The sequence below is a fragment of the Molothrus aeneus genome, chromosome 5 (assembly GCF_037042795.1).
Source record: "Molothrus aeneus isolate 106 chromosome 5, BPBGC_Maene_1.0, whole genome shotgun sequence".
Taxonomy (NCBI): Eukaryota; Metazoa; Chordata; class Aves; order Passeriformes; family Icteridae; genus Molothrus; species Molothrus aeneus.
In genome coordinates this window covers 20531704-20556608 of record NC_089650.1, presented here as the reverse complement: position 1 = coordinate 20556608, position 24905 = coordinate 20531704, and the positions used below count along the sequence as shown (strand labels likewise).

General features: G+C 43.9%; 2 protein-coding genes across 5 annotated transcripts in view; both read right to left on the bottom strand.

Moving 5' to 3' along the window:
- Positions 1-5335, bottom strand: part of SGSM3 (small G protein signaling modulator 3) — a 31362-nt gene extending 26027 nt beyond the window's left edge. For 2 of the 4 annotated variants that reach the window (XM_066550453.1, XM_066550456.1), the window contains exons 1-2: positions 5268-5335; positions 4433-4482 (exon numbers count right to left, since the gene is read on the bottom strand). The gene's annotated coding sequence lies outside the window, so the exon portion shown is untranslated. Of the gene's footprint in view, positions 1-3518; positions 3640-4432; positions 4483-5267 lie in introns of all 4 variants that reach the window. The other 2 variants (XM_066550454.1, XM_066550455.1) reach the window with 2 other exon arrangements.
- A 2449-nt stretch (positions 5336-7784) lies between these two features.
- ADSL (adenylosuccinate lyase) lies at positions 7785-24701 on the bottom strand. Its single transcript, XM_066550619.1, has 13 exons — positions 24453-24701; positions 19970-20173; positions 18836-18880; positions 17968-18047; positions 16035-16206; positions 15695-15741; positions 15216-15306; positions 14321-14390; positions 13123-13270; positions 11232-11322; positions 10283-10372; positions 8255-8431; positions 7785-7933 (listed from the first exon to the last, which is right to left on the bottom strand). The coding sequence occupies exons 1-13, from the start codon at positions 24606-24608 to the stop codon at positions 7847-7849; spliced, it is 1458 nt and encodes a 485-aa protein (XP_066406716.1). The 5' UTR covers positions 24609-24701; the 3' UTR covers positions 7785-7846.
- Positions 24702-24905: the final 204 nt, after the last annotated feature.

Here is a 24905-nt window from a genome sequence, read left to right as displayed (position 1 = left end):
ACATGTACAAATTCAGGCTGGAAGTGCTGAGGTGGCCTTCAGGCTTCCTCTCTACAACACAACTGGGAATGAAGAGCTGGGAACTTTTAACTGCCCTCACCCCACTCCTTGTAGTACTGGAAGTGAAGCAGAGATGCACCAGAAGCTTAGGGCAGGTCTCAAAAGGGGGATGAGAGACCTGGAGAGCAGCAAGGGGGAGGCCTGCAGAGCCAGGCAGGCAGGGGAGCTGCTGACAGGTTACACCACTGACTGCAGAGGCACCACCCAGGACTCCAGTGCTGCCCAGTTATCAACTGGGATCACATACTGACAGCAGGAATGTGGCAGGGCAAAGCGTTTCCTCCCAGCTGCCTCAGGGCACTAGAAGAGCAACAGAGACAGCAAAAAGTAAACTGGAACTCTGTGTCTCCTGCCATAAAGCACCTTGCAGATTCCTGCCCTCATTAGAAATCTAATTCTGTGCAGAAATGTAACTAAAAGATACTACTATGTAACAGTTCTGCTCCGTGCACTGCTCGGCGTCCAGCAATGCCTGCTGCGATAACAGAGAGAGCTCCGGTGGAGCTGAAGCTGCTGAGCTACATAAACTATCAGTTTACACAAAAGGAACAAAACAAGTAACTTGCAGTTTTGTTCCCACTGCATCTCCATTTTGAAAATAAGGATGTGAAAAAGTGGAATCCTGCTTCCTACCACTTATGCATTGGACAGACAGATCACAGAAGGACTTCCCGACCACAGTTCAATGAGTCAGCCTTGTCTCAGATACGCCCCTATATAACACCTGCTTATGGAGAATGCAGATATCCTACACATCAACAGATATTTTATTTCCAGAGCAGAACTGCCTTTTATTTACCTGGCTCCAAGGCAAAAAGCATGCCAGCTAAACATGAACTGCACTTCTGTGGAGAACCTTTTGTTAGCCAAGACCCTTGGGATCAGAGGAAGAGGAGGAGTTTCCCCTTTCCCAGTACTCCCACTATTTGAGTGGTGGAAAGATATGTGACAGAAATAGAGAGTGCTCCTTGCAACTCACACAGGAGGATTACAGTCAAGTACAGAAACAACTGTTTTTGGGGTTTTCTATCTGCATCAAATGAAGTTAGAAAGAGAGGCCAGGATACAAACTCACAGGGTGTTAACTCTCACTGCACAGCAAAATTCTCCTTGCTTTCAACACAGAGGCAAGAAAACCTGTATGTGCCAAAAAAGGCAGGCCTGCAGTCACCCCAGTCTTCAAGGCTTAGGGTAAAGGCAATTCCTTGTTAAACACCATTATGCAAATATAAACCAAAGGTTTCTCATTAGTGTCTAAACACATCTTCTATGAGGGTTAAGTACTGCACAATACATGGGAATTTTCAGCCAAATAAGCACAGTACCAAGGACCAAGGCACTTCTGCAGAGCTCTACAGAAATTTGTTTTCCCAAAAAATTTTCAGAAGTGTTGTTTACCTTCTGGTCCATTGCAAGACTGTAAGCGATGAGACGTCTGTGGAAAGCAATCAATCACAACTGTTCAGTTTCATTTGAATACAGAAACGTGAAAGAAAATATTCCTGGTAGAGATGTAGGGCTGTACCAACCAAAGAGAGGTTAAAAGACACTACTGACAGTTACTTAAAGTCAGGTATTACAAAGTCTTTTATATCACACCCCTGTCCTGAGTGGTGACAAGCACCATCACCAGCCCTGTAGGCTCACCCAGGTGGAAGTTTGATTCTCAAGCTGGTCTCATCCTACTGCTCCCAGTGACAATGGAACAAGGGCCTGAACAATGGCTCTTCCTTGATAGAGCCTCAGAGGATTGGCAGAGGTTTTGCTGTCATGGTTTGCTGTCACCTTGGTGAGGCACAGGAAAGGCTTGTTTCAGGTCACTCTCCTGCAGCTCCAGTATTCGCAAAAAAAGTCAGATTCACTTCACAGGGCTCTAAGCAGGTCTTGTTTCATTTGGCTTCAGAAAATGGTTTTTAAGGCAAGTATATCCCACAGCATTCAAAACTTTTCCTTCAGGGCTTTGTCTTTACAGGAGTCAACTTTCTGAAGAGGTTAGTAACACTCAAACACCTCTCAGGACTGTTTGCAAAGCTCTTATCTAGCATGTCATGTTGGACTACTTAGATCTTGCTCCTGCAGAAATTTATGTGCACAGATAACTTAAGAGGAAAAAAAACAAAATATACACGGATTGTTAACATTTGTAACAAAACAAGACAAAACCTCTGATATTTCCTGATTCTGTGAATCAGGAAGATTTCTTCTACAGAGAAAAAAAGAACTGTCAGGTTATGGACTTTCTTTCTATTCTCTGAATCATCAAATACTTCCCAGCCAGCACTTACTGGGTAGTAACAATGGTTCTTGTAGTCATACTAATACCAATTATTATGGTAATGCCCACCAGTTCTGTAAATGTTTGTGTGTTCCTCCCAACACTCTCTTCTCTTCACCTATCTCATAATACAAGCGTGCTTGCATTTCTTCCAGGGCGTTTTCCTTAAGTCAGGAACAAAATTGCTCTGTTACCAATGTAACTGGTTACACTCCAGTTTAAAAAAATTTGAGAGCTCCTCAAAGACAAAACAAATGTGGCAAGACAACATCCTTCTCTTCCCCACAGGGTGCCAACCGTAACACAGCTGACAAGTGGGATTTTCCACAGCACTCCCAGATACTCAGCCTGTGTAAGCTTTATGCATCAAAACCCTTGACCCTGGGATAAAAAGTGGCAGAGAAAGAAGTTTAGACAAGTCTTTGTGTGGCTGAGGACACAAACCTGAAGTACCAAAACATCTCAATCTCTTAAGGGACACTTAGGACACCACATCCACAACACAGAATGAAGCTGTTTGTTTACCTCCTCCTACTGGACAGTTGCAAATTCTCTGTATCTTATCCATTTGAATTAGGGTAGGATCTAGAATAGCCATTGTGATACAGATCACCAGCAAGGGTCACTGCTGATTTAGCTAGAAAAGCTGTAGGACCACATGCACCAAAATATAAAGCACCTCAACTTTACCACTGCAGATAAAGTTGCAATACTCCTTAGGATTTATTTTTTAAAAGTTTTTGCTGCTTCTGATGTGTTGGTGAGAAGTCTGCAATTAACAGCCAGGAAGAGGCATCATTCCAACCATTTCCAAAACAGTTACTGCCTCAAACACGGTATCACTGATTCCTTTGTCAAAGCATCCCAAATACCAAACATGGAAAACAATTTTGCAACACACAAATCAATTCACCAAGAATGGGACTAAGACTGGCAGCTCTCACACAGATCTCTTAACCAATAATCTCTACTGCTACCATGTCACCTTAGGTAAGACATTAATTTTTAAAAGCCAAGTATTTTGATTATTGCCTGTCTTTTAATATCATCAAGGTTCTTTAGAACCTTATGGGAAAGTGACAGGTTAAATGCCCAGCAAAGAAGAAAAACCTAAACAACATTAGCAAAGACCCCTAAAACTGGAGAATTATTTCAGTCCTGAGCAAGCAGGTACTTTCCTCACCTCAATTCTATCATTCCCTGATCAGTGCAATTCCTCCAGAAATATGCCCCTCCTCTCTGCTGCCCCTCAGGAATTCCCTTCATCCTTCTTCAGAAGAAGAGTCACTATGAATGACATCTCCCTAAGAATATCAAACCACATTATCAAAATGTTATCATAAACAGGAATTAAAATAGTCAGTATTTGTCATTTCAATCTGTTAAATACAGAATGAACACTGTATTAACAAGACACAACCAGTCCCCACCCTGACCTCTTCAATTACATGCCATGCCTCTTCTCACCCTCTTCCTTCCCTTTTACTTTATGAATTCTCCAGAGTAGGAATTCAGCCTTCTTTTCTGCATAGGGACAGTCACACACACATTGTGTGGATCCAGAAATAAATAATGAAATTGAATTTTGTTCCAGGGGTTCTTTCCAGGCCACTACTCCAGACTCCATAGCAGCTGAAAAACTAACCTAGAATTCAGATTATCCAGCAAGCAACTATATCCTGATCAACAGCTCAGCAAAATCACAGCAGCGCCCCACTCCTGCTAGGCTGACAGTTCCTTCTTGAGTGATTTTAAGATCCAGTCTTGCACTACTAAAAACCCATTGATCTTAATTCCAGTAAGGCTGCTTCACTTTCCCGTCTATTTGCACTAAAGGATCCTCCATTTCCTCAAGGCACTGTTCTTCCTTTATTCTCACTTACCCCCATTAAAAAAAAAAAAATCACAGCAAGCCATGAAGAGTAGGGCTGAGACATCATGAAGTAGGAAGCTGTGACATCACATAAAACCCCCACACACCAACACTGAAACTGACTTGTTTAGAAGGAAAGCACCTGCTTAAATTCAGCATCCCTCAAAAAAAATTAGGAAGGAAGCAAAGCCACACATAGGAAATTTTTTCTGTCCCGCCCTTACCAGTTCTGTGAAGAGACATCAAGAGCCGTCCCGGAGCCCACAGCCACTGCCTGCAACGAGATTTAAATCCGCGTGACTGTGGCTCTTTGCTTCCTTGGATTTACATCAGCAGGTACGAAGAATTACATCTGCCTCCTGCTCTCCTTCTGACATTTATTACAGCTGACAATCACAGGGCCTGCAGCACGTCTATTTGTGCCCATTGCCTAGAGGATACTGCCATATTTCCATCTGTGTTTCGTGAGTGCTCCTTCCCCCCAGCCAGACAGGAGACAGACAGTCTCTCCTCCGGGGCACCTCCGAAAAGGCGCAGGCGTGCAGAGCAGCCGAGTATGGCAGAGCAGGACCCCCGGGAGTCGCAGCCAGGGGGGGCAGGAGAAGAGGCGGGTTAGAGGAGAGGCAGGTCCCGGGGAGCAGGGGGAGCGCAGCCGGGGGAAGCGGGGCGCAGGGAGAACGTGCCCCGGGCAGCGCAGACGGGGAAGCACAGTGTGAGTCACTCCCGGAGCCAGACCCTGCGTCAGCGCGGCCGGTGCGCGGAGCCTTCCTCGGGCCGGGGTCCCTCCCGGCTCCCCCGCCCCAGCCCGGCGAGCGGAGCCGCGGCCGCGCACCCCCACCCCGCACACGGCCCCGGCAGCGGGGCCGCCCCGGCGGCCTCGGCCCCCGCTCCGCCCGAGGGGCCAGCAGGGCAGGGGGGTGCCGGGGTGAGGCGTGCGCGGGGGGCGCCGCACAGGTGGCGCAGCCGCTGCTGGGGAGCGCCCCCGGCGCGGGGCTGAGAGCCCCGGGGGACGAAGGGCGGTCCCCGCCCGCCCCGGCACGCACCTGCCCCGGCACCCACCTGCTGCCGCCGCCGCCGCCGTCCCCTCAGGGCGGGCGCCCGGCCCCGACCCGGCGGCCCCACACGCCGCTGCCGGGGCGCATGCGCGGGAGGCGGGTGCGGCGCGCGGCGCGACGGGGGCTGTAGGCCGGGAAGGGAAGCGCGGCCCGGCGGGCGCGGAGAGGCGCCGGGATGGCCCCGCCGGGCACGGGCTGCAGGGACATGCACCAATAGCCCAAAGCGCGATCGGGCCTCACGACGCTGTCACGGAATCACAGAATCGATTAAGTTGGAAAAGCTCTCTGAGATCATGGAGCCCACGCTCTGAACGAACGCCACCATATCAAGCAGCCCATGGCACTGAGTGCCACGTCCAGTCTTTCCTTCAACACCTCCAGGGACGGTGACTCCACCACCCTGTCTAATCACCTTTTCTGTGAAATTCCTTTTAATGCCCAATCCGAATCGCCCCTGGTCCAGCTTAAGGCTATGCCTCTTGACCTGTTGCTGGTTGTCTGGGAGAAGAGGCTGACCCCCACCTGGCTACACCCTACTTCCAGGAAGTTGTAGGGAGTGACAATTCCCCTGAACATCCTTCTCTGCAGGATAAACACCAGCTCCCGCAGTTGCTCCTCATCAGATCTGTGCTCCAGACTCTTCACCAGCTTTGCTGCCCCTCTCTGGACTTGCTCCAGCACCTCACTGTCCTTTCTGAACTGAGGGGCTCAGAATTGGACACAGGACTCAAGGTGTGGCCTCACCAGTGCTCAGTACAGGGGGAGAATAAAAAGCTGAAAAGTTGAGAGCTGCTGCTGAAGCACTGCCTGCTGACCTCCTCCCAACACCCAAGCAGAGGGGAGAATTACGTCTCCGGCTGTTGCCACTGCCAGCTCTGCAGGAAAGTATAAAGTCGGGTCCCAAACCGAGGAGTGGAAGTCTCCTAAAGGATTTGTTTATCATGCCAGTTTTCTAGGAGGATGACTTTTCCTCTGTACCACTGTTACTCATTTTAGAATTTCCGGGAAAGCAAATCCAATACCTCACAGCTGGCAGCCTCTACCTGACAAATATTATTTCCAATGATGAGAAAAGATACTGTTCCTCCTCTCCACACAGGGTTGGTAGGTTTTTTTTAAGGAGGAAAGAGGACCAAAAAATAAGGACTTACGCATCTGTCTGTTTTCTTTCTTGGCTATCGATTTGAGTAATAGCCTGAAAATGACGAGGGTTCAGTTAGAGTTATCCTTTTCAAACAGATGGCTAATTAAATGTTAATAGCACAAGCAAGCAAAATGTTTTAAACACCATCAAACTCGCAAATATTTGAGGCATTTTGAATGCCATATTCTAGGGGCAAGGTAAAGCCAGAGCAGTCTCGATGGAAGAAGATCACAGCCTGAAGCTTCCCACTGCTCTAAACTACTAAATAAAGACAAGCCTTACTAAAACATACAGTATTTTAAAAACCTCTTTCAACAATGACGATCTGAAGGACTGCAGGTAGCCTCTTTCAGTTAGTTCTGCTTTTTAAAATTCTCTTTAGCAACCACACTTCAAAAATCATCAAGTAATCCTTATCAAGTCACCTCTGAGGGTCTGAATAAATAAGAGGCCAGAGAGAGAGCTTTTCTACTGCACTGAAGCAGAAGAAATGCTCTGTGATGTAATAACACTGGAAGAAGAGGTAAGGGAATTATTCCAGATTAAGTCAAAGGGAAAAGAATTTGATCCACTACTGAATGTCCAGTAAAGCACAGACATTACAAAACAGATCATTCATGTCAGAAATAAGACTGAAGCTCTTAAATTTATCTGAAATTCAATGAATTCCAGTATCTTTTTCTTTCCCTATGAGACAAAACTTGCAGTAGAGAGCAACTTTCACATGCCAGAGTCCACTTGCCACTCATTATCAAGCACCTACAGCCAAGGAACACAATCACAGCCAGAACACAATGACTGGTTTCTTATCAACACCTGTAAATATGATTTTCAGAAGCTACAGAGCCACAGCTACATTATTAAACTAGGAAAGGAGCACTGAAGGAGCACCAGTTTGATGAGCCATGAAGTTCCATGGCCTCCCTCTCTCATTATTTCTAATGTTTTGGCCTCTTTGCTCCCCAAGTCACAGTACTCTGAAAGCCAGGACAAACTTCCCAAGTTTTGAGACACCTGTGGAGAAAGTTTCAGGGCATGGAAAGAAATATGAAAATGGGAGTGGGCTCAGTTCCCCTTACCTCTGCTCTTCAACAAGTCAGTCCTACATGAATGTCAGGCAGCACCAGGCATTGCTCTTTAACAGCTGGCAGTGCTCTGTGAGGAACCAGTGAAGGTGCAGTGATAAAGTTACCTTGTCACAGCTGAGCGTTTCTCAGTAACTCAGCACACTATAGATGGAGGCTTGACCTCCATCAATAGTCAAAGACCTCCATCAAACAACAAACAAAGAATGAAAAGCCCATCTGGACTCAACGTGGCTGTATGCTCTGGGGGCTAAATGTACTGAAGAGCACCAAAATAACATGACACAGTAAATAGACCTGGGTCAATAAGGCTTTTATTTTCTTCCTGTACCCACACACATTTGCAGACTATACCTAAAGTGCCAGTTCAACTTTCCCACCCATCTTGCTTTGGTATGGAATCAGCGCCGGTCTGACCTCCTCCTTCAGGAACTTGGCCACCTGTTCAAGATGAGAAAAATAAAATGAGGAAAAGGACTTGCCTCCTCCTCCCCATTTGGACGTGCTTGTCTCACTGGGGTCTCTCTTTCCCAAAGACACCCAACAGTCTGGTATGTCCAGGGTAAAAAGTGTGAAGCCACAGGGAAGAAAGACAAGAAAGCCAAGGAAATCAAAGGAGAAAAATGTGTCTGCCTTAGTAGTATGGCCAGAGTTATATAATATGTACACTCTGTAGCAAACAGTGTACATATTATATACAAAAGGAGACAGGATTAAACTACACATTGCATTACAACCCACAGCCTCTTTCCACTACTTTACCTGTTGAGGAGCACGTCCAGTGAAGGAGGAGGGATCCAACAGGCTTTCGAGTTGTTTATGGATAGGGCTGAAGTAAGGATCAGCACGGACACGGGCAATGAAGTCATTATCGCCCCCTTCCTGTTTCACAACAGCTGCTGCTTGCTGAGAGAGAACACGAATTTTCTCATGGCAATCCTGTAGGTACAGGGAGAGGAAGATGGAAAAAGAAAAAAAGTCATTCCATTGCTATTGACAGCACATGTTCATCTCACCAACTTGGGTGGGAGGAAAAAATGTCTAAGTGTATTGCCCTGGACAGTGCAAAAAGAAGATGCAGTTTTGACTGCAGTGCTTTACATGCCACTGCATTAAAACAAGATTTTCTTCATCTTTTCACATCTGCCCTTTGAGGCTAAAACAGTCCGAATGTCACATACATTCTCTGCTGAACTATAATATAAACTAATGACATTGGAATAATTTATACTTCTTCAAATCTCCCAAGTACTCTTAGGAGTCATTCTAGGGTTTTGTTTTTTTTTTTCCAACTGTAAATAATGTAAACCTCTACAGATTTTGAAAAGGGAAAAGAAAAGAATCTGTCCAACTTAACAAGCAGTGAGACTTTGCAAATCATGGCCTACATAAGGATAGACTGAGGAAAAAAACCCATTCCTTTGGAATCAACTGGTAAGAATAAGGGAACCCAACTGTAGTCAGGTACCACCTGCAAAATCAGATATTGCCATGCTGGTCCTAAAATACAGCCATGTGACTGCATTTACAGCTATGCAGGAATCTTCTCCTTAAATGTATTGATCTTGATCTTGATCAACAATTAGGACAAAAATAATCCTGCTTTCTCTATCTAAATGTCATTTTGCTTCACCACTGACCTGCCTCAGGTGAACACATCTATCTTTTGGATATTTAGGGGAGGGATCTGTTTAGTAGTGGGGAAAGGAACTGAGTTTCAGTGCTATGAGGTGGGAAAGCCTAGAAAATGTGCTGTTCCAAAGTTCCCAGCACACAAAACCAGAACATATGAATGTGAATATGAACACCTTCTACAAAGGTACTAAGCCCTATGGGTATGTAATTAAACAGCAACAGGAAGAAGGCAGGTCAACAAGAGACACAAATGAATCACAGAATGTGATTAGTCAGGAAGCTTACTCACTGACCCACTGACATCAGAAACATGGGGGGAAAAAAAAGGAAAAAATGATGTTTCCTGACTAATATAATGGGTGATTTGCCAGAAAATTGAAACCACATATATTCTGCTCAAAGCTTCTATCAAACCCTTCCATTATTCAAACACTTCCATTATTCTTGCAAGTTTCACTTCTATCCTTGATGTGGAAATAATCATAGAAGGAAAAATTATTATCTAAAAGGTAAATGAAAATAAGGTGTTTCATTAAGATGGAAATTTGATTATCAATTTTGACCTGAACTGTGAAATTAAATGATAAGAAAATATAATCTAATTGTGTCTGGGTTTATTTACTAAGAAAAATATTTAATTACAACTTGCTTGAACACAGGAAGCTGAATGAAAGACTATAAACAAAGTGGTTAATATACTGTACTGAGTTAGGGAAGCATGACACATGAATGAGTGATTCAGAATGGTCTTGCTTTTTTTGTTAACAGTACTGATTCATCCTCTTTTAATTTATAAGGTAGCCAACTGCCAACATGTTCCATTTAAAGAAGCCTGGCCTGTGTTCCAAGTTCCTTCAAACACTTAAAAAAGGAAAACGCCTACTAGTATCAAACATAGGTCTCCCTCTTCTCCAGCACAGCCAGCCAGATTAGCTCAAACACACAGTGTTCCTAACAGAACACAGGGATCTCTACAAGTGCTCTCCCCTCAGAGAGCAGAGCCTGGCTTTGCAGCACCAGTGCAATACTAATAACTCTGTGGGAGCAGGTGAAGAGTGGAGAAAGGTGAGGTAGGACAAGAGCCCAGATACATTTGTTTCTCAGGAGACAAACATCAGGCTGTAAACAAAGGTAATTTGGACACTTCATTTGTACCTGACGATTACCCCCAGCCTTCACCATTGCCATGATTATATTCTCTGTGGCCATGAACGGCAGCTCCTGCCGGATCCTTCTCTCAATCACCTTAAAAACAGACACACACACAAAAAAAAAAAAAAGGAAAAAAGAAACAGCATTATAGAAAGACTATAGGCGACTGAAAACTTTGCAGTGAAGATTTTTTCCTCTCCCCTTGAATCTCTGGGACTGGGCAATGGTGACAGAATCACAGAAAAGTTTGGGTTGGAAGGGACCTTTAAAGGCCATCTAGTTCAACCACCTGCAATGAAATCTTCAATTAGATCAGGTTGCTCAGAGCCCTGTCCAACCTCATGCTGAATGTTTCCAGTGAGGGGGCATCCACCATCTCTCTGGGCAACCTATTCTAGTGTTTCACCACCTTCTTTGTAATAAAATTTCTTTCCTATATCATCTGAATTGTCCCTCTGTCAGTTTAAAACCATTGCCCCTCGTCCTATTATAAGAGGCCCTGATAAAAAATTTGTCCCTGTGATGCAAAGACACATTGTCATTTTGAACTTAGCTCTGGAAATCCAGATATTGAAGTTGATAATACTTAGAAGCCATATCTTGTATGAGACATTAGTTTGGAAAAGATGTCCAATAGTTTTTTTTAATCTGTACTAAGTTCCAGGACTGGATGAGATCTGTATAGACAGTATCATTCACTGCTAAGTTCTACAGATCTGTTCTGTAATTCAGGGAAAAATATCCTTTGTAACAACGTTTTGTATTTACTCTGCTTTGGCCTCACAAGAGGCCCCTAACGTATGTCCTACAACAGTGAGAATATGGCAAGAATAGGGCAAAATTCAGAAACCATTTGAACTAACATAAAAATGTAATTCTTGAGTGGGAGCATTTTTGTACACTTTGGCATAGTTGTAGCATTACCAAGGAGGTCCATTATCTCCTGCTTTACCTTTGGATACACCACAAGTCCCTCGGAGACATTCTGCAGTGTACTCAGAATGATGTCAGCTGTGAGGAAAGCCTCAGCCAGACAGACGCGCCTACGAGACACACATACCCAGAACCCTGGTCAGCAACAAAGCCATATTCCAGCCACCTCAGATCCTTCAGCTTCTGTAAGTAATGCTCTAAATAGCATCACTGTGGCCTAACACTGGAGCTATTCTCTTTTTTTTTTTTTTTTCTTTTTGGACAGTAGAGACGGAGAGGGAAAAGGGTGAAGGCAGACATAGAAAGCTCCAAGATAATTCAGTGCTTACACAGATAGGAAACAGGGCAGAAATCTACAGGATCTTTCCCTATGTGCCCCTATGTGTTCTTTGCTGAAGTGTCTACTACTGATCCTACCCTCCTGCTGCATGCTCATGCTGTGCCTGGCTGTGCTCAGGGGAATTTCCAAGGGGATCCATGCATTTGGTGAGGGCTTCCTCCAAGAAACCAGCTCCTGGCCACAAAGGAGGCTCCTGACAAAAAGCAAAGGAGGGAAACAAGAGGAGTAGTGGGGCCTGAGCTGTATCAGGCAAAATGCTCTGCATCATAATGCAGCAAACATAGCATCATACATCTGTGACAGCAGGGCCTGGCCCATCCTAAACTGTCATCTTTTAAAATATCCAAGTTCTTGAACCTTGTGCTACATCTAAGCCCTCCAATTCTATCACAGTGCCTTAAAACAACTTTGCTGGATTGTAGATTGATTGAACTTTCTCTGGCTTGTTCTCCTTCAAGACACTATAGCTTTAACAAGAGCACAGATTTTTCTATTTGGTTAATGAAGTGGACAGATTAGTCTTTCTATTAGATGAGATGAAAATAAACACACCATATCAACCAGTATGCAATTTCTTAAATTTACATTGTTTTCTGCTGCCTATGCATCTCTTTTTTTAATGAGACTAGGAGCTGTGGAGTAAGGTCCCCCTGGGAAAAAAATCTTCTATTTTTTCACAAAATGTTATGCAGGTATTATGTTTGTGGGGACATTTTAAAAATAACATTCTTGTCAGCAATCTTAACACTAATCTAGCATTAATTAAGCCAAAACTGCTGCTGTTCATTGTCTCACAGGTGCCATACCTTAGAAGTCTAGAGATTTCTAAGATTCTAAGAGATCAAATTCTGCAACAGAATATGACTTTGAAACTAAAATATTTCAAAGGTAGGCATGAGCTTTATGCAGATTTAGTACCAAATAAAAGATGGAAGCATTGAACTTAATTGCTGTAATTTACTTGATAATAATTGTAGATAACTTCTGCTCAGCTCAAAATAGTTGTAATGAAGAATTATAAAACAAAGCAAAATTTGCTGAGCAATATCCTAAAGACCTGCACATATTTTCATGAAACTTTTAAAAGAGTAGAGTAATTGTGCTCTTTCTCCAGGATCTGACTACTCCTTGTAAAGAATATTTTTCAAAATTAAAATATGTTTTTTTTAGATTATTTGGAGGGTTAAAGTATTGGACTATTCTCCAAAACATGAAAAAAAAAAAAAAAAGCAGGGTCAAAAAACTGCATCCAAAATAAGGAGGAGAGTTTGAGAAATGTGAGTACTGTAATACTGTGCTATTGAAACAGGAAGACTATGAAAGCAATTTATTACCCTGGCTTCTGTATCCCTCCCTTTCATTGCTGGTTTACAAAAGATCTTGACATTAAAAAGAACCTAACAGTTTCTACCTGATGGTACAGAGGAAGCCAGTTTGTAGTCTCTAGGTTCTATTGAGACTGCTTTTTGTCAAGTTGGTATCTTGTGGATTTAGTTTAAAGGCAGTATTTTCTAAGAGGCCAGAGGAGCTTTCTGCACAAGGCCACCTGGAGAGCCCAGTGTGAACAGACCTGTTGGCACTGTCATCCAGCGTTCTCTCAAACCACTGCACGGCGGCCGTTTGCAGGGGATCCATCACCAGCGTCATCAGGTGCCGCGCGAGGCTGCAGCAGCGCTCTGAGCGCATCGGGTTCCTCTTGTAGGGCATTGCACTCGAGCCTGGCAAAGCAGGAACAGGGATGCCAACAGGGCAACAGAAGGGGTGCTGCATTAGGGGAGAAGAGATGAAGGTCCTCCCCCAGGAAAGGAAAATGTGTCAGGAATCATAGTGTCACTATAGGACACGAAACAACACGAGCACACACACCGCTGCTCTCAAGGTGAAGAAAAAGGGAAGTTTATTTTCTGACTCTAACATTTATAGTTTTCTAAAAGTGACAGTGGACTGGAAGGTGAAAGTGCCACCTCTCCAATGACACTGGACAAACTAACAGTCTATCAAATTTCTCTTCTTCCATAAAAGAATGCAAAACAATAAGTTATTTACAGAAAGTGTGTGAGAAAATTTGTTACAAGAATGTAAACATCAGAAAGCTAAAAATCTTAAAAAATCAGGACAACATCATAGTTTTGACTAAAGCCTCAAAATACAACAATTTTCTATAATAACAAAAATGACACCACCATTTCCCCCTTCAGATCAGAAACATCTAAATGTGGGCAAAGAAAAAGTGAGATGACATTTTTGCAGTTCTGCAGAACAGGAGTACTACCACAAAAAAGGGACAAATAGTTTACTTTTTAATGTAGTATTTAGCACCATCTCTCTAGGCTACCCATGGCAATCTTAGCAGTGTTGGAGCCTCCATCTGCTCAGTAATACTGTCCTTCAAAGTCAGATGCTTACAGTGCTGCTTGTTGCTCTAGTGAATGGGTATTAAAATCATCCTCAGATCCAGGTCTGCCTCTCTAGGCAATGGGACACACATGGCTACTCCTCTTCTCCCCACAAACACAGGGAGTGCAAAAATACAAATCTGATTTTGATTACCTAATATCCAGAAACCTTTAGGTAAGGTGTTTTTTCTTTTTCCTTCCCCCTCCCCTCCTTTCTTTTTCTTTTAAAAGGATTGAAAATACTAACGATGTCAACTCCAGTTAATTTAAAGCAAATTCTGTCAGCGACATTTCTAAGTTTCTTTAAAAGGCCACACCAACATAAATGAAAAGACACATACACCAACCCAGGAAAACTCTCTCATCCCTTACCAATCTGGTCTTTCTCAAAAGGCTCCTCTATCTCCTTCAGGTTGGCCAAAAGACGAATGTCGGTGCAAATCTAGAAAGCAAGCATGAGAAATTAACAAAACAGAACCAAACTGACACCCACCAATGTATCTTAGTGTTTGTGCTCTTGGAGAATCTTTGCATCTATGGGCAAGAAATAAACTAGGGGCAGTGGAAAATTTGACAAAAAAATTGATACTGCAATCATACTGCCAGGCCTAAAAGTGTTTGTCAAGACAACACAGAAAACAGCATGTCCACTGGATTGGATGGGAACTGGACTCCAGCAAGGGCAAATGTTTGCAGGGAATGGAAGACAGATCAGAAGAGAACACAGAAAATGCACAACAAACTTGCACAGTGATTTGCAAACACAGATAATGTGTGCTTACTGAACTGGGGAAAAAACCAAAACAGAAGAAAATACCACAGATCACTTTAGCCCAAGAGGAGGAAGAAGGAGGGAACAGAGATAAATCAATGAAAAGAATCCACAAGGACAGAGAGAAGAACACCATTATCAGAAAGGCAATTAACTAGGAGGAAATGGTGAAATTTAAGAACTCATACACCACTAGGAAAGACATTTACTCTAATTGGATCAATTTAGCATAGATTAGACTAATATCTGGTGTGGGAGTTGTTAACCCATTTTAGAATCTGCTCAGTTAACTTGCTTTATTTGTCACTGGTTTTAAGATCTTTGAGATTTGAGTATCAGGCGTGTACCCAGCAGTGAATTTTCATGACCACAAAGAAGACAGCTGAACAAGGAACACCAATATTTCTTGAGCAGAGCATTCTGCACCAAAGCACCTTCTCTTGAAGATCTGAAACATTTGTCCCTCTTCCCAATGTATAGAACTAGGGTGCTCACCTTGTGTATAGAAGCCCCCAGACTGGCCAACACGGCCAGAACTCCAATATCCACCTTGCGACTGTAGGTCTGCCCAGTGACCATGTAAGCCCTAGAAATAAGCACAGGAATTGAGTGTTCCAGGCAGACACAAGACTACTGCAAGACTTTGAGCAAGCAGTGACGTGGCTCTTGAAGTGGAGGGCTGTCATTCTGCTGGGATGAGAACAACTTTGGGTTCAGGCTGTCAATTTCTTGGGGCAGCATGCAGGTGCGAGAGAGGTAAACAGAGGAAAAGGGACAGCTGTGCTTTGACAGGGAGACAAGAAGAAGTGGCCGATTTACGAGGTGAAGTTTCATGCAGGAAAATGCAACTGGGAATGGAAGATGGCAAGGGGGAATAAGTGAACAGCAGCACAGATGTTGGTTTGGCAGCCAGGGGAATCTGGGCCAACACTACCAGCAGGAGTCACACACTGCTAAGAATGTGTGTTACATACCGCTTGAATCCTGCCTTCTCAGTCACTAATCTGTCCAGTTCTTCAACCTTGGGGTGAAGTGAAAAAAAAACAGAGCTCAAAATACAACGCAGCAAGGTCAGCAAGAGCAAAAATGGTCTTTGGTTTTCTCAGTTTACTGTCAAAAAATCTTCTACTTTCTGGGAAATATCCCATCCCAAATGCTGCTTACTTTCACAGAGCCTTGTCAATGAGCCCCAGAGGGATCAGGGTGACTTCGTAAATTTAATGCGAGAATCTCAATGTTCCCTCAAAGAAAGCAGCATTCCAGAGCAGAAAATTGCCAAGACTGTATGTCTGCACCCTGGGCTGTCTGACGTACTTTACTGTGGTCTCCCTCAAAGAGCTGCAAGAAGCTGGCTTGAGTGCCAGTGGTGCCTTTCACCCCCCGGAAGCGCAGGTCGTCCCGAGCCCGCTCCAGGTTCTGCAGGTCCATGCACAAGTCTTGAATCCACAAGCAGCAGCGTTTCCCCACAGTGGTGAGCTGGGCAGGTCTGAAAACAATCAAGAACACAACATGACTCATTGAGGATTTGCCCAAGCACCACACTTCACTGCTGAGCCTGCCATTAAAAGTTCCCTACAGATTCAGCTCTATTGACTCATTTGAGCAGAAATTAACAGCATTTGGCTTAGGCAGAAGGATGTACCAATGTCAGCAGTAAATGGTACTGAAGATGTAATAATTTCTTTCAGGGATTAGATGGAATTACAGTACCAGAAAACAGCAATTCTGGGTTCAAGTGCCAGGCGGGTGCCCCCTGCCGGCGTGCAGGGGCTGTGCCAGACTGGGGGTGCATCCGTCCCCCACCCAATTCTGCTCACCCAGGGCATGGGGGGCATCCTGGCTGACTTACAGCACTGGTGTGAACTTCTCAGCACAGAGACATCTGCATTCACTTTGTGATTTTAAATGATTCCTCTCAGGAAACTTTCCTTTTTATTTATAAAAATGTGCTCCTCAGCCTCTGGGCAAACACACAAACAATGCTGTCAGCCAACACTTCTCGTAAGACCTCTACCTTGTAATAACTAACTGCAAGCTTCAGCTACACTTCAGTCCTCCTGAAAATGCTTTGAGGTAAAAACAGGGGTGTTTCTGGAAATCGCTTTCCAGAAAGTGAAATATTTCAAATTATCCACATGAACTCCGAAGAAAACCTCTATACTACTTCAAAAAGCCATACACACATGAACAATGTGCTCCTGATTAAGCTCAGACTTAATAAAAAGGAAGCTTGTAAGATCTGGAAGCAGGCACAGGCGATCCAGGAGGAATACAAAGAAACTATTCAACACTGCAGAGACGGGACAAGGAAAGCCAAAACCCACCTAGATGAATTTAGTATGGGATGTGAAAGGCAACAAGACAGGCCTCTGCAAGTACATGAGCAGGAAAAGGAAAGGCTACGGAAAACATGGATGTGATTGTGAATGGAGTAAAGGCCCTGCTGACAAATGATACAGAAAAGGCTGAGACATCAATTATGATTTCACCTTGTATACACTTCTTGAACACTCCTCTGTCCTCTCTCCAAAAGCCCAAATAAAACTAACACAGATATTCCTCCAAAAAGCTGTAGATACAGAGAGCTGTAGGACTAGAGCTGATGGAACCAACACTGCATATACAGCAAGATGATAAATCAGAGATCTGATGCTTTCACTTTCCTTTGGGAGAAAGGTTCAAGTGTCAGACATCGAGTCTGACACGACCTGTGCTTAATTTCTCTGCCTTTGCTGCTCCATATCACTGGGGTAGAAGACCCAGGCTTAGCTCATGGCATAATTTAATGCTTCTGAAAACAGTCTTCATGAAGCAGGAGATTAAACTACCGCAAGAACAGAACCACCCAGATCTCATTATCCTTTGACTCAGCATCTGTAGTAACAAGTAGCCATTAACAAAACTTTCTAGGCTGCAGCAGAAAATAACTTAAAGAAAAACAAAGAAAATCTGACTGGAAGACAGGCTTACTGCAATTCCCAGTCATGCTTTTTTGAAACAGCCCAGAACATGCACATCTGTGTTTTCCTGGAAGTCATCCTCTATTTGTAGCTGCGTTGAAGCAATTGCTGACAGCTAGTCAAAGCAACAGTCCAATTTCCTGAACAAGCCTGGAGTCAGGCACATATGCCTTTTCTGAACCATCAACTGGTCAGAAATGGGAAAAAGGATGGCAAAAGAGCAGTGCCAGGTCAACTTAATCAAAGCACAGACAACAAAAAGAAAGCAAAGGCTGATGGCTACTTACTGGTAGTGAGTGAAGCCCAAAGCAGGCATGTCAGCATACTTCTCAGCAAAGTCGGCCAGCCGGCTGATCACCCTTGCGAGCTGGTGGAAGCAGGAAGGATAGAAAAGAGGTGGAATAAGAGAGGAAAAAACCCCAAACAACACAGAAGTTCACATGCTTAAGCACAATATTGTGAGAAAAAGGGGAGGGAAACCACTGTGCAGGAAGGGACCTTGAGGGGCAACTGTGCAGGCCCCTCTAAATGTAGAATATGGCATGTTTCAGTTTTTAAGGGCATGCATGCAATTTCTGCTTGCTACAAAACTCAATCAAGAGCTCACACAAGTCATTGGATTTGAGCTCAAACTAGTCTAATCTTCATGCCCAACCCAATCCTGCAGTTGGTTCATCCTTGGGTAATTTCTTTATTCCTAGAACTGGTCAGAAATAAAGCTGCTTGGGCTATAACTGACACATGTACAATCCAGGGCAAATTGGATGCCAACTCATTCAAGGTCAGATTGGCACCACTGCACTACACTCCTGCTATATCTGACCTCAGAAAAATGTTTTATATAGTTTCTTGAATGCTGACAGACTCCTAGGAATATAGCTAAGGATAAGACTAAGATAATCCTGAAAGCAATACAGCTCTATTGCTATGTAGTACCTGTGGCACAGATAAACAAGGAGCTGCTTATAATTCCCACTGTGAGCCAAAAAGCTCTGGGAAAACACTTGAGAAAGGAAAGAAAGGGAACTTCACTTTTTTGAGAACAACCCAGACAGACAACTCCTCCTAGTTTCCCACAAAGTTTTAGGAAAATCCAGTTAAACACAGGACATGAATGCTCCCCATTTCTGAGACACTGCAGAACCACCTTCTCACCTTGGGCAGCAGGAGGTTAAATCCATCACGGAGGACAATCAAATCCTGCAAGAAGCAAAGAAAGGAACTTTGGGCCATGTTTAAAGGATCAGACATAACCATTTCTCTCAGAGATGACACGGATGATTCAAAAGTTTCCTCTTAAATGATTTGCTTTCCTTCTTATAACAGAGGTTGCACTGCACTTGCTTATGACAAAAATGCTGGATCCACCATTGCTGCTTTTATATGGTCCATGGAAAGTCATAAGTGGTGGAAGACCTGATTCCACCAAGTACCTATGAATGATTATTTTGAGGTCTTGGGACTGCCCATGGAATGACAGACTAAATCATATGGTCCCAAGTGGAAAATACAGGCACTGTAGGCTAAAGACAGCAGAAAAGTAAGTGGGCTGATGAGGCACCAGTTGTCCTTTACTCCTTCTTTTGAAACTGAGGTACAGCTGGGCAAGGTGTCACAAGGAAGATGGTATTATCCAAAAGCTAAACAGGTTTGCAAAGGAGTAGAGAAAAAATAATCACAGAGCAGCTTCTCATGCAACAAAAGCAGCTGTGAAGTTGCAATGGCTTGAACAGTGGAACAGCAACATATACTGAGATATAAGGCTTCAGTTTGCTCTCTGTTGTAGATGAGGTTCTTCACAAGTATTTTACAGCTCTGTAGAATGGTAGTACTTCCTTTTTCACTTAACACACTGATCCATTCTCTTCACTACTGAAAGGCTTGTTTTCCCCTGAATTACGCAGGGGTTCCAAGTAGCAACTGAAAGCTCATGGACCTTGTTCTGCAAGTCAGTGAACTCTTGTCACAGGGGTGTAACTGATAAATCACACAGTTCACATGTTTCTTCATGCATTTGCAACTCCCCTCTTATCTCCTTGAATATTTGACATGCAAGCAGAGGTTAGGGAACAGTTTCCAGATAAATTTTACTTCACATCAGAAGAAAGAAGGCAGCTGGAGCTTGCTTTCCTAGGGTAGCCATGCTAAAGAACTGAACTAACTTCAACAGTAAAATGAACAAAAATGACTGAAAAATCCACGTAATATTTTATAAAGAGCTATAAAATAAACAAATGTAGCTTTGTTTAACCCAGCTCTGCAGGCAGGGAACTGGAAATGCACTATTACCGTGTTATCCCCTACGTAGCAGGAGGTTGCTCCAAGATGGATGATGGCTGCAGCTTTTGGACAGCAGTGGGCAAAGGTGTGCACGTGGGCCATCACATCGTGACGCAGCTTCTTCTCCTCCTCCGCTGCCATCTTGAAATCAATGTTGTCCAGATTTGCTTCCATCTCCCGTATCTGCTCATCTGTGATTGAAAGCCCAAGTGACTGCAAGGGGAAAAGAACTTTCATTGCATTTTCTCTTTACCAACAAATGGAGTCAGAAGCTGTTTAAGTAATTTAGTCCCGTCTGACATCTCCCAGAAGTGTGACAATTTGGTATAAGCGAGCTGTAACAGCAAATGCTTTCATTCTAGGGCTCTCCAGCCTTTTCCAATAGGACAGGACAGTGTTCATTCTCAGATGCTCCTCTTGGGCTTCATACCTTCCTCAATCATGTAACATTCCCGTGAAAACTACAAAAATTAAAGTACATGGGGAAAAGTGATATAAAAATAGTATAGTTTGAACTTCTTTTAATGAAGTTTACCTTTTGGTTAAAGAAAAGTCCAGCTAACATGCGACTAATAGCTTGTGTCAGGAAAAACTCTCTGGACCACAACTAAACCTACACAACTATAAACTGGGGGCTTAAAACATATGGAAAGGTGGATATGTTTTATATGTTTGTACCTTTTCAAAAGTCCTGTAGTACCTCATCTCAGACTGAATATGAAACCTTGTGAAATCAGTTGATCTGGCAGAAGGAGATGAACGCTCCTAGTTCATATTCAAAACTAATTGCTAGAGCTTTTTAGCAAGCTGACTTAAAAACAAAGATATCCAACCACAGATTATACACTGGTGCAATCCACTAAGATGAGAAAAATGTCTTTTTGTGATACTGAGAAATTAAAAGTCTCACAGTGAACTTGGTATTACTGCCTTTTCCAAATTAAAATACTATTGTTCTGTGCAAGAGTGATGAGAAATCATCAACCAGGAGGCTTCCAGGATTCAAAGAATTTAAAAAACTGGTTCTGTTCAGAATCAAACTGACTGAAAAAATGGTTTGCAGATATGGAACCTGGAACTGAGTAAGACAGCAAGTGAAGCAGATGTGTTCTCAAAGACCTCATCAGATAATTAGTACCCAGACTTACACTGCCACAAGTATATACATACCCATGAGTGTCCAGCTAAATGGGGAAAGGCACCTGGCCCCAGACTGCTGCCTTTGAGGTGCACTGGTATAGACTGCAACTGCCTAAAAGCACAGGCAGCTCAGCAGGCAATGATTCTTGTGCCAAGATTAAAATCTCATGCCTTGCTCAGACATCCGTGATCCTCTGGGAAAAGCTGACCACAGTACACAGTCACACAGAGAGGAAAGGAATAACCTCCCGAAAGTGACAACTTGACATAGAACACGTGCAAGCTAGGGTAGTGCCAAGACAAATGATGTTCTCATCTGTCCACAAACATGTGAGTCTCTTCCCTATGAGTTTTTGCTGATACTGACAGTACCTCGGGAAGAAAACAAACATCCTTCAAACCCGTGTACCTAAGAAAACCAAGTAGGAAAACTACATAAGGAAGAACACAAGGTTTTTCCCCAAAGCACCACGGCTCAGTGAAGTCAGTGATGAGCTTTCTGGACTGTGCTTTTAGGGTGTCATTCTTCTGAGACTGTCCCAGTATTTTGATGTGCCACTCTAACAGCTCTGACTGCTCATCACTTTTCCTAAAGGATGGGGCAGAACAGGCAGATGATGTAGCACAGCTCCTGCACACAGAATGAGAACACCGTGTTGTCCATCACATAAAGAACATGTGACAGAAAAACAATGAAACCTAAACTGGACAGAAAAAACAGATGGAGGGTTACTAAAGAAAGAGAGAAAACATTTATATTTCCTATGTGCAAAACATAATTTAAGTCAGTTTGATGCTGCAGGATGTCAAAGCTACTTCTACGAAAAGGGAGAACTCCAAGAAATTTGTACTTGACTTTCTGGTAAAATTAAGTCAAGAGTTCAAGATAAAAAGTGTTAACAGAAGAATCGTAACACAAAGGAATTTATGCAAAAAATTAAACTAGTGTTTTGGGATGGGTATAAATTCAGACACCTCAGCTCTTAACCCAAATTTTAAATACTGTCAATTGGGAAAAATAAGTTTTTCTTACTAATCCCACACTTTGCTAAGCCTGCTCTTTCAAACTCCTGCCTGCTGAAAGGAGCAAAACACTGTATAGACTTTCTGCCAAATTCAGTTCCTACTGAAATAATTCTTTCATTCTTATCTCACATACTCCAAGTGGACCACTTGAAAATTTCACTTATTAAGTAGAGTGAATATTGAAGCCATCTGCCCGGCCCTACACTTTACCTAAAATTTTATCACTAAGCTGCATGTCTTCTGTCTTACTACTCCCTGCAACTTTAAGAAAACCTATGATTAGACCTTCCTAGATCTGATTTGTCAGAAGACAAAAGGAAGTATTGCCCAGAGTTCATTTGTTACTGTTTGGTTTTTAATGTATCTGAAAAGATAAGCTATGTATCTTCAAAAACAAGCAACACATTAATATCTTGGAAGTGAGGACATGTGCTGCAGTAAATTGCCATAGTTCATTTATTACCTGGTATTTGAGTGGGTATTCTTTTTCATAGAAATACTATGCATCTTCTACAAGGAGCCTAAAGAAACTGTTTGTATGTGTAACTAACTGACCACTGACAGAGATAACAGGTGCTGGAAGTAGCTGACTCTCCCTTCTTTTTAGTCCAGAGCTGACATTAGATTACAAGCTGTTCTGGAATGAGGAGCCAGATAAAAATAGTAGTCTCCTCTTCCCACTATGAAAAGAGCTCTCAAGAAGTTGTAAGACCTATCTCTACTTTCTGGGAACAAAAGTCTGGGGCGGCAGTGGGAGGCAGAGCAAGGGCCAATAAATGGGGTAGCCCGGAATTCAGGGCTTGGGAATGGAAACCTAAAAGCCCCATACTGGTTCTTCCAAGCAGATTGTTTTCTCCTATTGGGCAACGCACATATTCTGCTCTCGAACAGAAGTAAAAGTGATGATTACTTGATGGAATCGATACAACAATGTTTAAATTGTCATGCTTTGAACATGCAAAGCTCCTCAAGCATGCATTCATAGCATGGACACTTTCTGCGCCAGATGAGATTTGCAGCTTTCTCACTCAAGCATCTGAACTGCGACAAAATCAGGCATGCAGTACTTTGGAAAGTGACTCCTATTTAGCACAGCTGTATAATTGCATCTTCAGGTTCTGAAACATCACATTTGGTCCAGGATATTATTGACAATGCTGTGTAGCGATACTATCCTTGCATGGAGAAGGAACATGGTAATGACATTGTGCACTGTAATGACATTCTCCAGCATGGCGCTTCTCTGCCTTTGCACTCACAGTAACAGCCAGACCTAGAGCTTGAATTGCTTCTAACAATCCCAGGGCTTTGAAAAGAGAAATTGGACTCCCTACAAAACAAATAGGCTCCTATTGAGTCTGAAAGCTAAAGCCTTTCACTGTCAAAAACCTGGTAGGAGTCACAAGGAATCAAGTCAGGTGCAACTTAAAAATTGTCTTAATTAAGATGTAATAATAGCTGTACATGTATCCCTTTTTAGGACCAGAGTCAAAGTCAAAAAGTTTAGCTTTAAGTGCACATTAAAAAAGTCATCTTCATGTCTTCTACTAACACAACAGCATGCAATCATATGGACATACTCTGGACAACTCATACTCAGTTGTTGCTTCCTAATACTTCCTAATACTTGAATTAATAATACACACTACCCAATTTTTTTTTTTTTTTTTTTTTTTTTTTTTTTTTTTTTTTTTTTGTGGCACTCAGCCTACCAGAAACATCACAAGTACTTGCGGGGTAAATGTACTGCTCACTTTGGCCAAAAGTAAACTTATCTCGGAAAAAAAGGGCTATCTGACAACAACTGGCTACAGATGCAGGGGGTGGTCCGGCTGGCACGGACAGACAGCCATCGGATTGAATGGACAGTGCACCTCACCCGTCACACCTCCTGGAAAGCAAACAGCTGAGCGCTGGGGAAGGACACCGCTGTTTGCTCAAAGGCAACCCCTCACCAAAAGTTGCTTAGCAGAGCTTTTACAAAACCAATTTTACAGCGCAGGCAAAAGTGCAAGGGGGAGGGTAGGAGGCGAGAAGAAATGATTTGCTGAGGGGCGACAGGAGGGATTGTGTACAGAGGGCTGGATAACCCTGAACTCGCAGAGCCCCCACCCCTCGCAGAGCCCCTTTGCTCCCCGGAACGCGCCAAAGGGGCGCCTGCAAAGTTACTCGGGTCGGTTTCCCGACGATAGCTCCGGGAAGGTACGGCCGATTCCCGGGCCCTCATCCGCCAGAGCCCTTAAGGGAATGGGGACGCGAAGACGTCCCGGCAGCGCTCTCCCCCCGCCCCGGGCCGCTCTGCCCTCAGCGCCCGTCCCGCCGTTACCTTCTCAGCCTGGGCGAGGTAGAGCCAGAGGCGGCGCCAGGTGCTGAACTTCTTCCTCTCGCTGAAGTTGTAGGCCATCTCGGCGCTGGCGTAGCGCGACACCAGCGGGGAGCGGTACCGCGCCATCACGTCCTGCTCCTCTGCGGGGGCCGCCATGGCAGCAGCGGCGGCAGCAGTACGGGACAGCAGCGGCAGCGGTAAGGCACAGCAGCGGCAGCGGCGCGGCCCGCGGGATAAGGGCGGGCGGAGGCCCCGCCCCGCGCCCTCAGCGCGCCCGCCCCGCCCCGAGCCCGCGGCGGGCCCGGCGCCCCCCCGCGCCCGGAGGCCAAAGCGGCCCCAGGGACCCCGACACGGCCGCGGGACACAAAACGTGCACAAAACACGAGCTTTAAATGCTTAGCAGCCAAACACATTTATTAGTATTTTTTTTCTTTTTTTCCAGGAACCCAAAAA

Bases quoted from the DNA above. Each gene is read 5' to 3' on its own strand.
- ADSL (XM_066550619.1), bottom strand. From the start codon at position 24,608: ATGGCGGCCCCCGCAGAGGAGCAGGACGTGATGGCGCGGTACCGCTCC. The intron at 16,207-17,967 runs GTAAGTAGCCAT...GATTGTTTTCAG, and splicing joins TTGGGCTTCACTCACTACCA to ACCTGCCCAGCTCACCACTG. The intron at 15,307-15,694 runs GTATGTAACACA...GCTTATTTCTAG, and splicing joins GAGAAGGCAGGATTCAAGCG to GGCTTACATGGTCACTGGGC.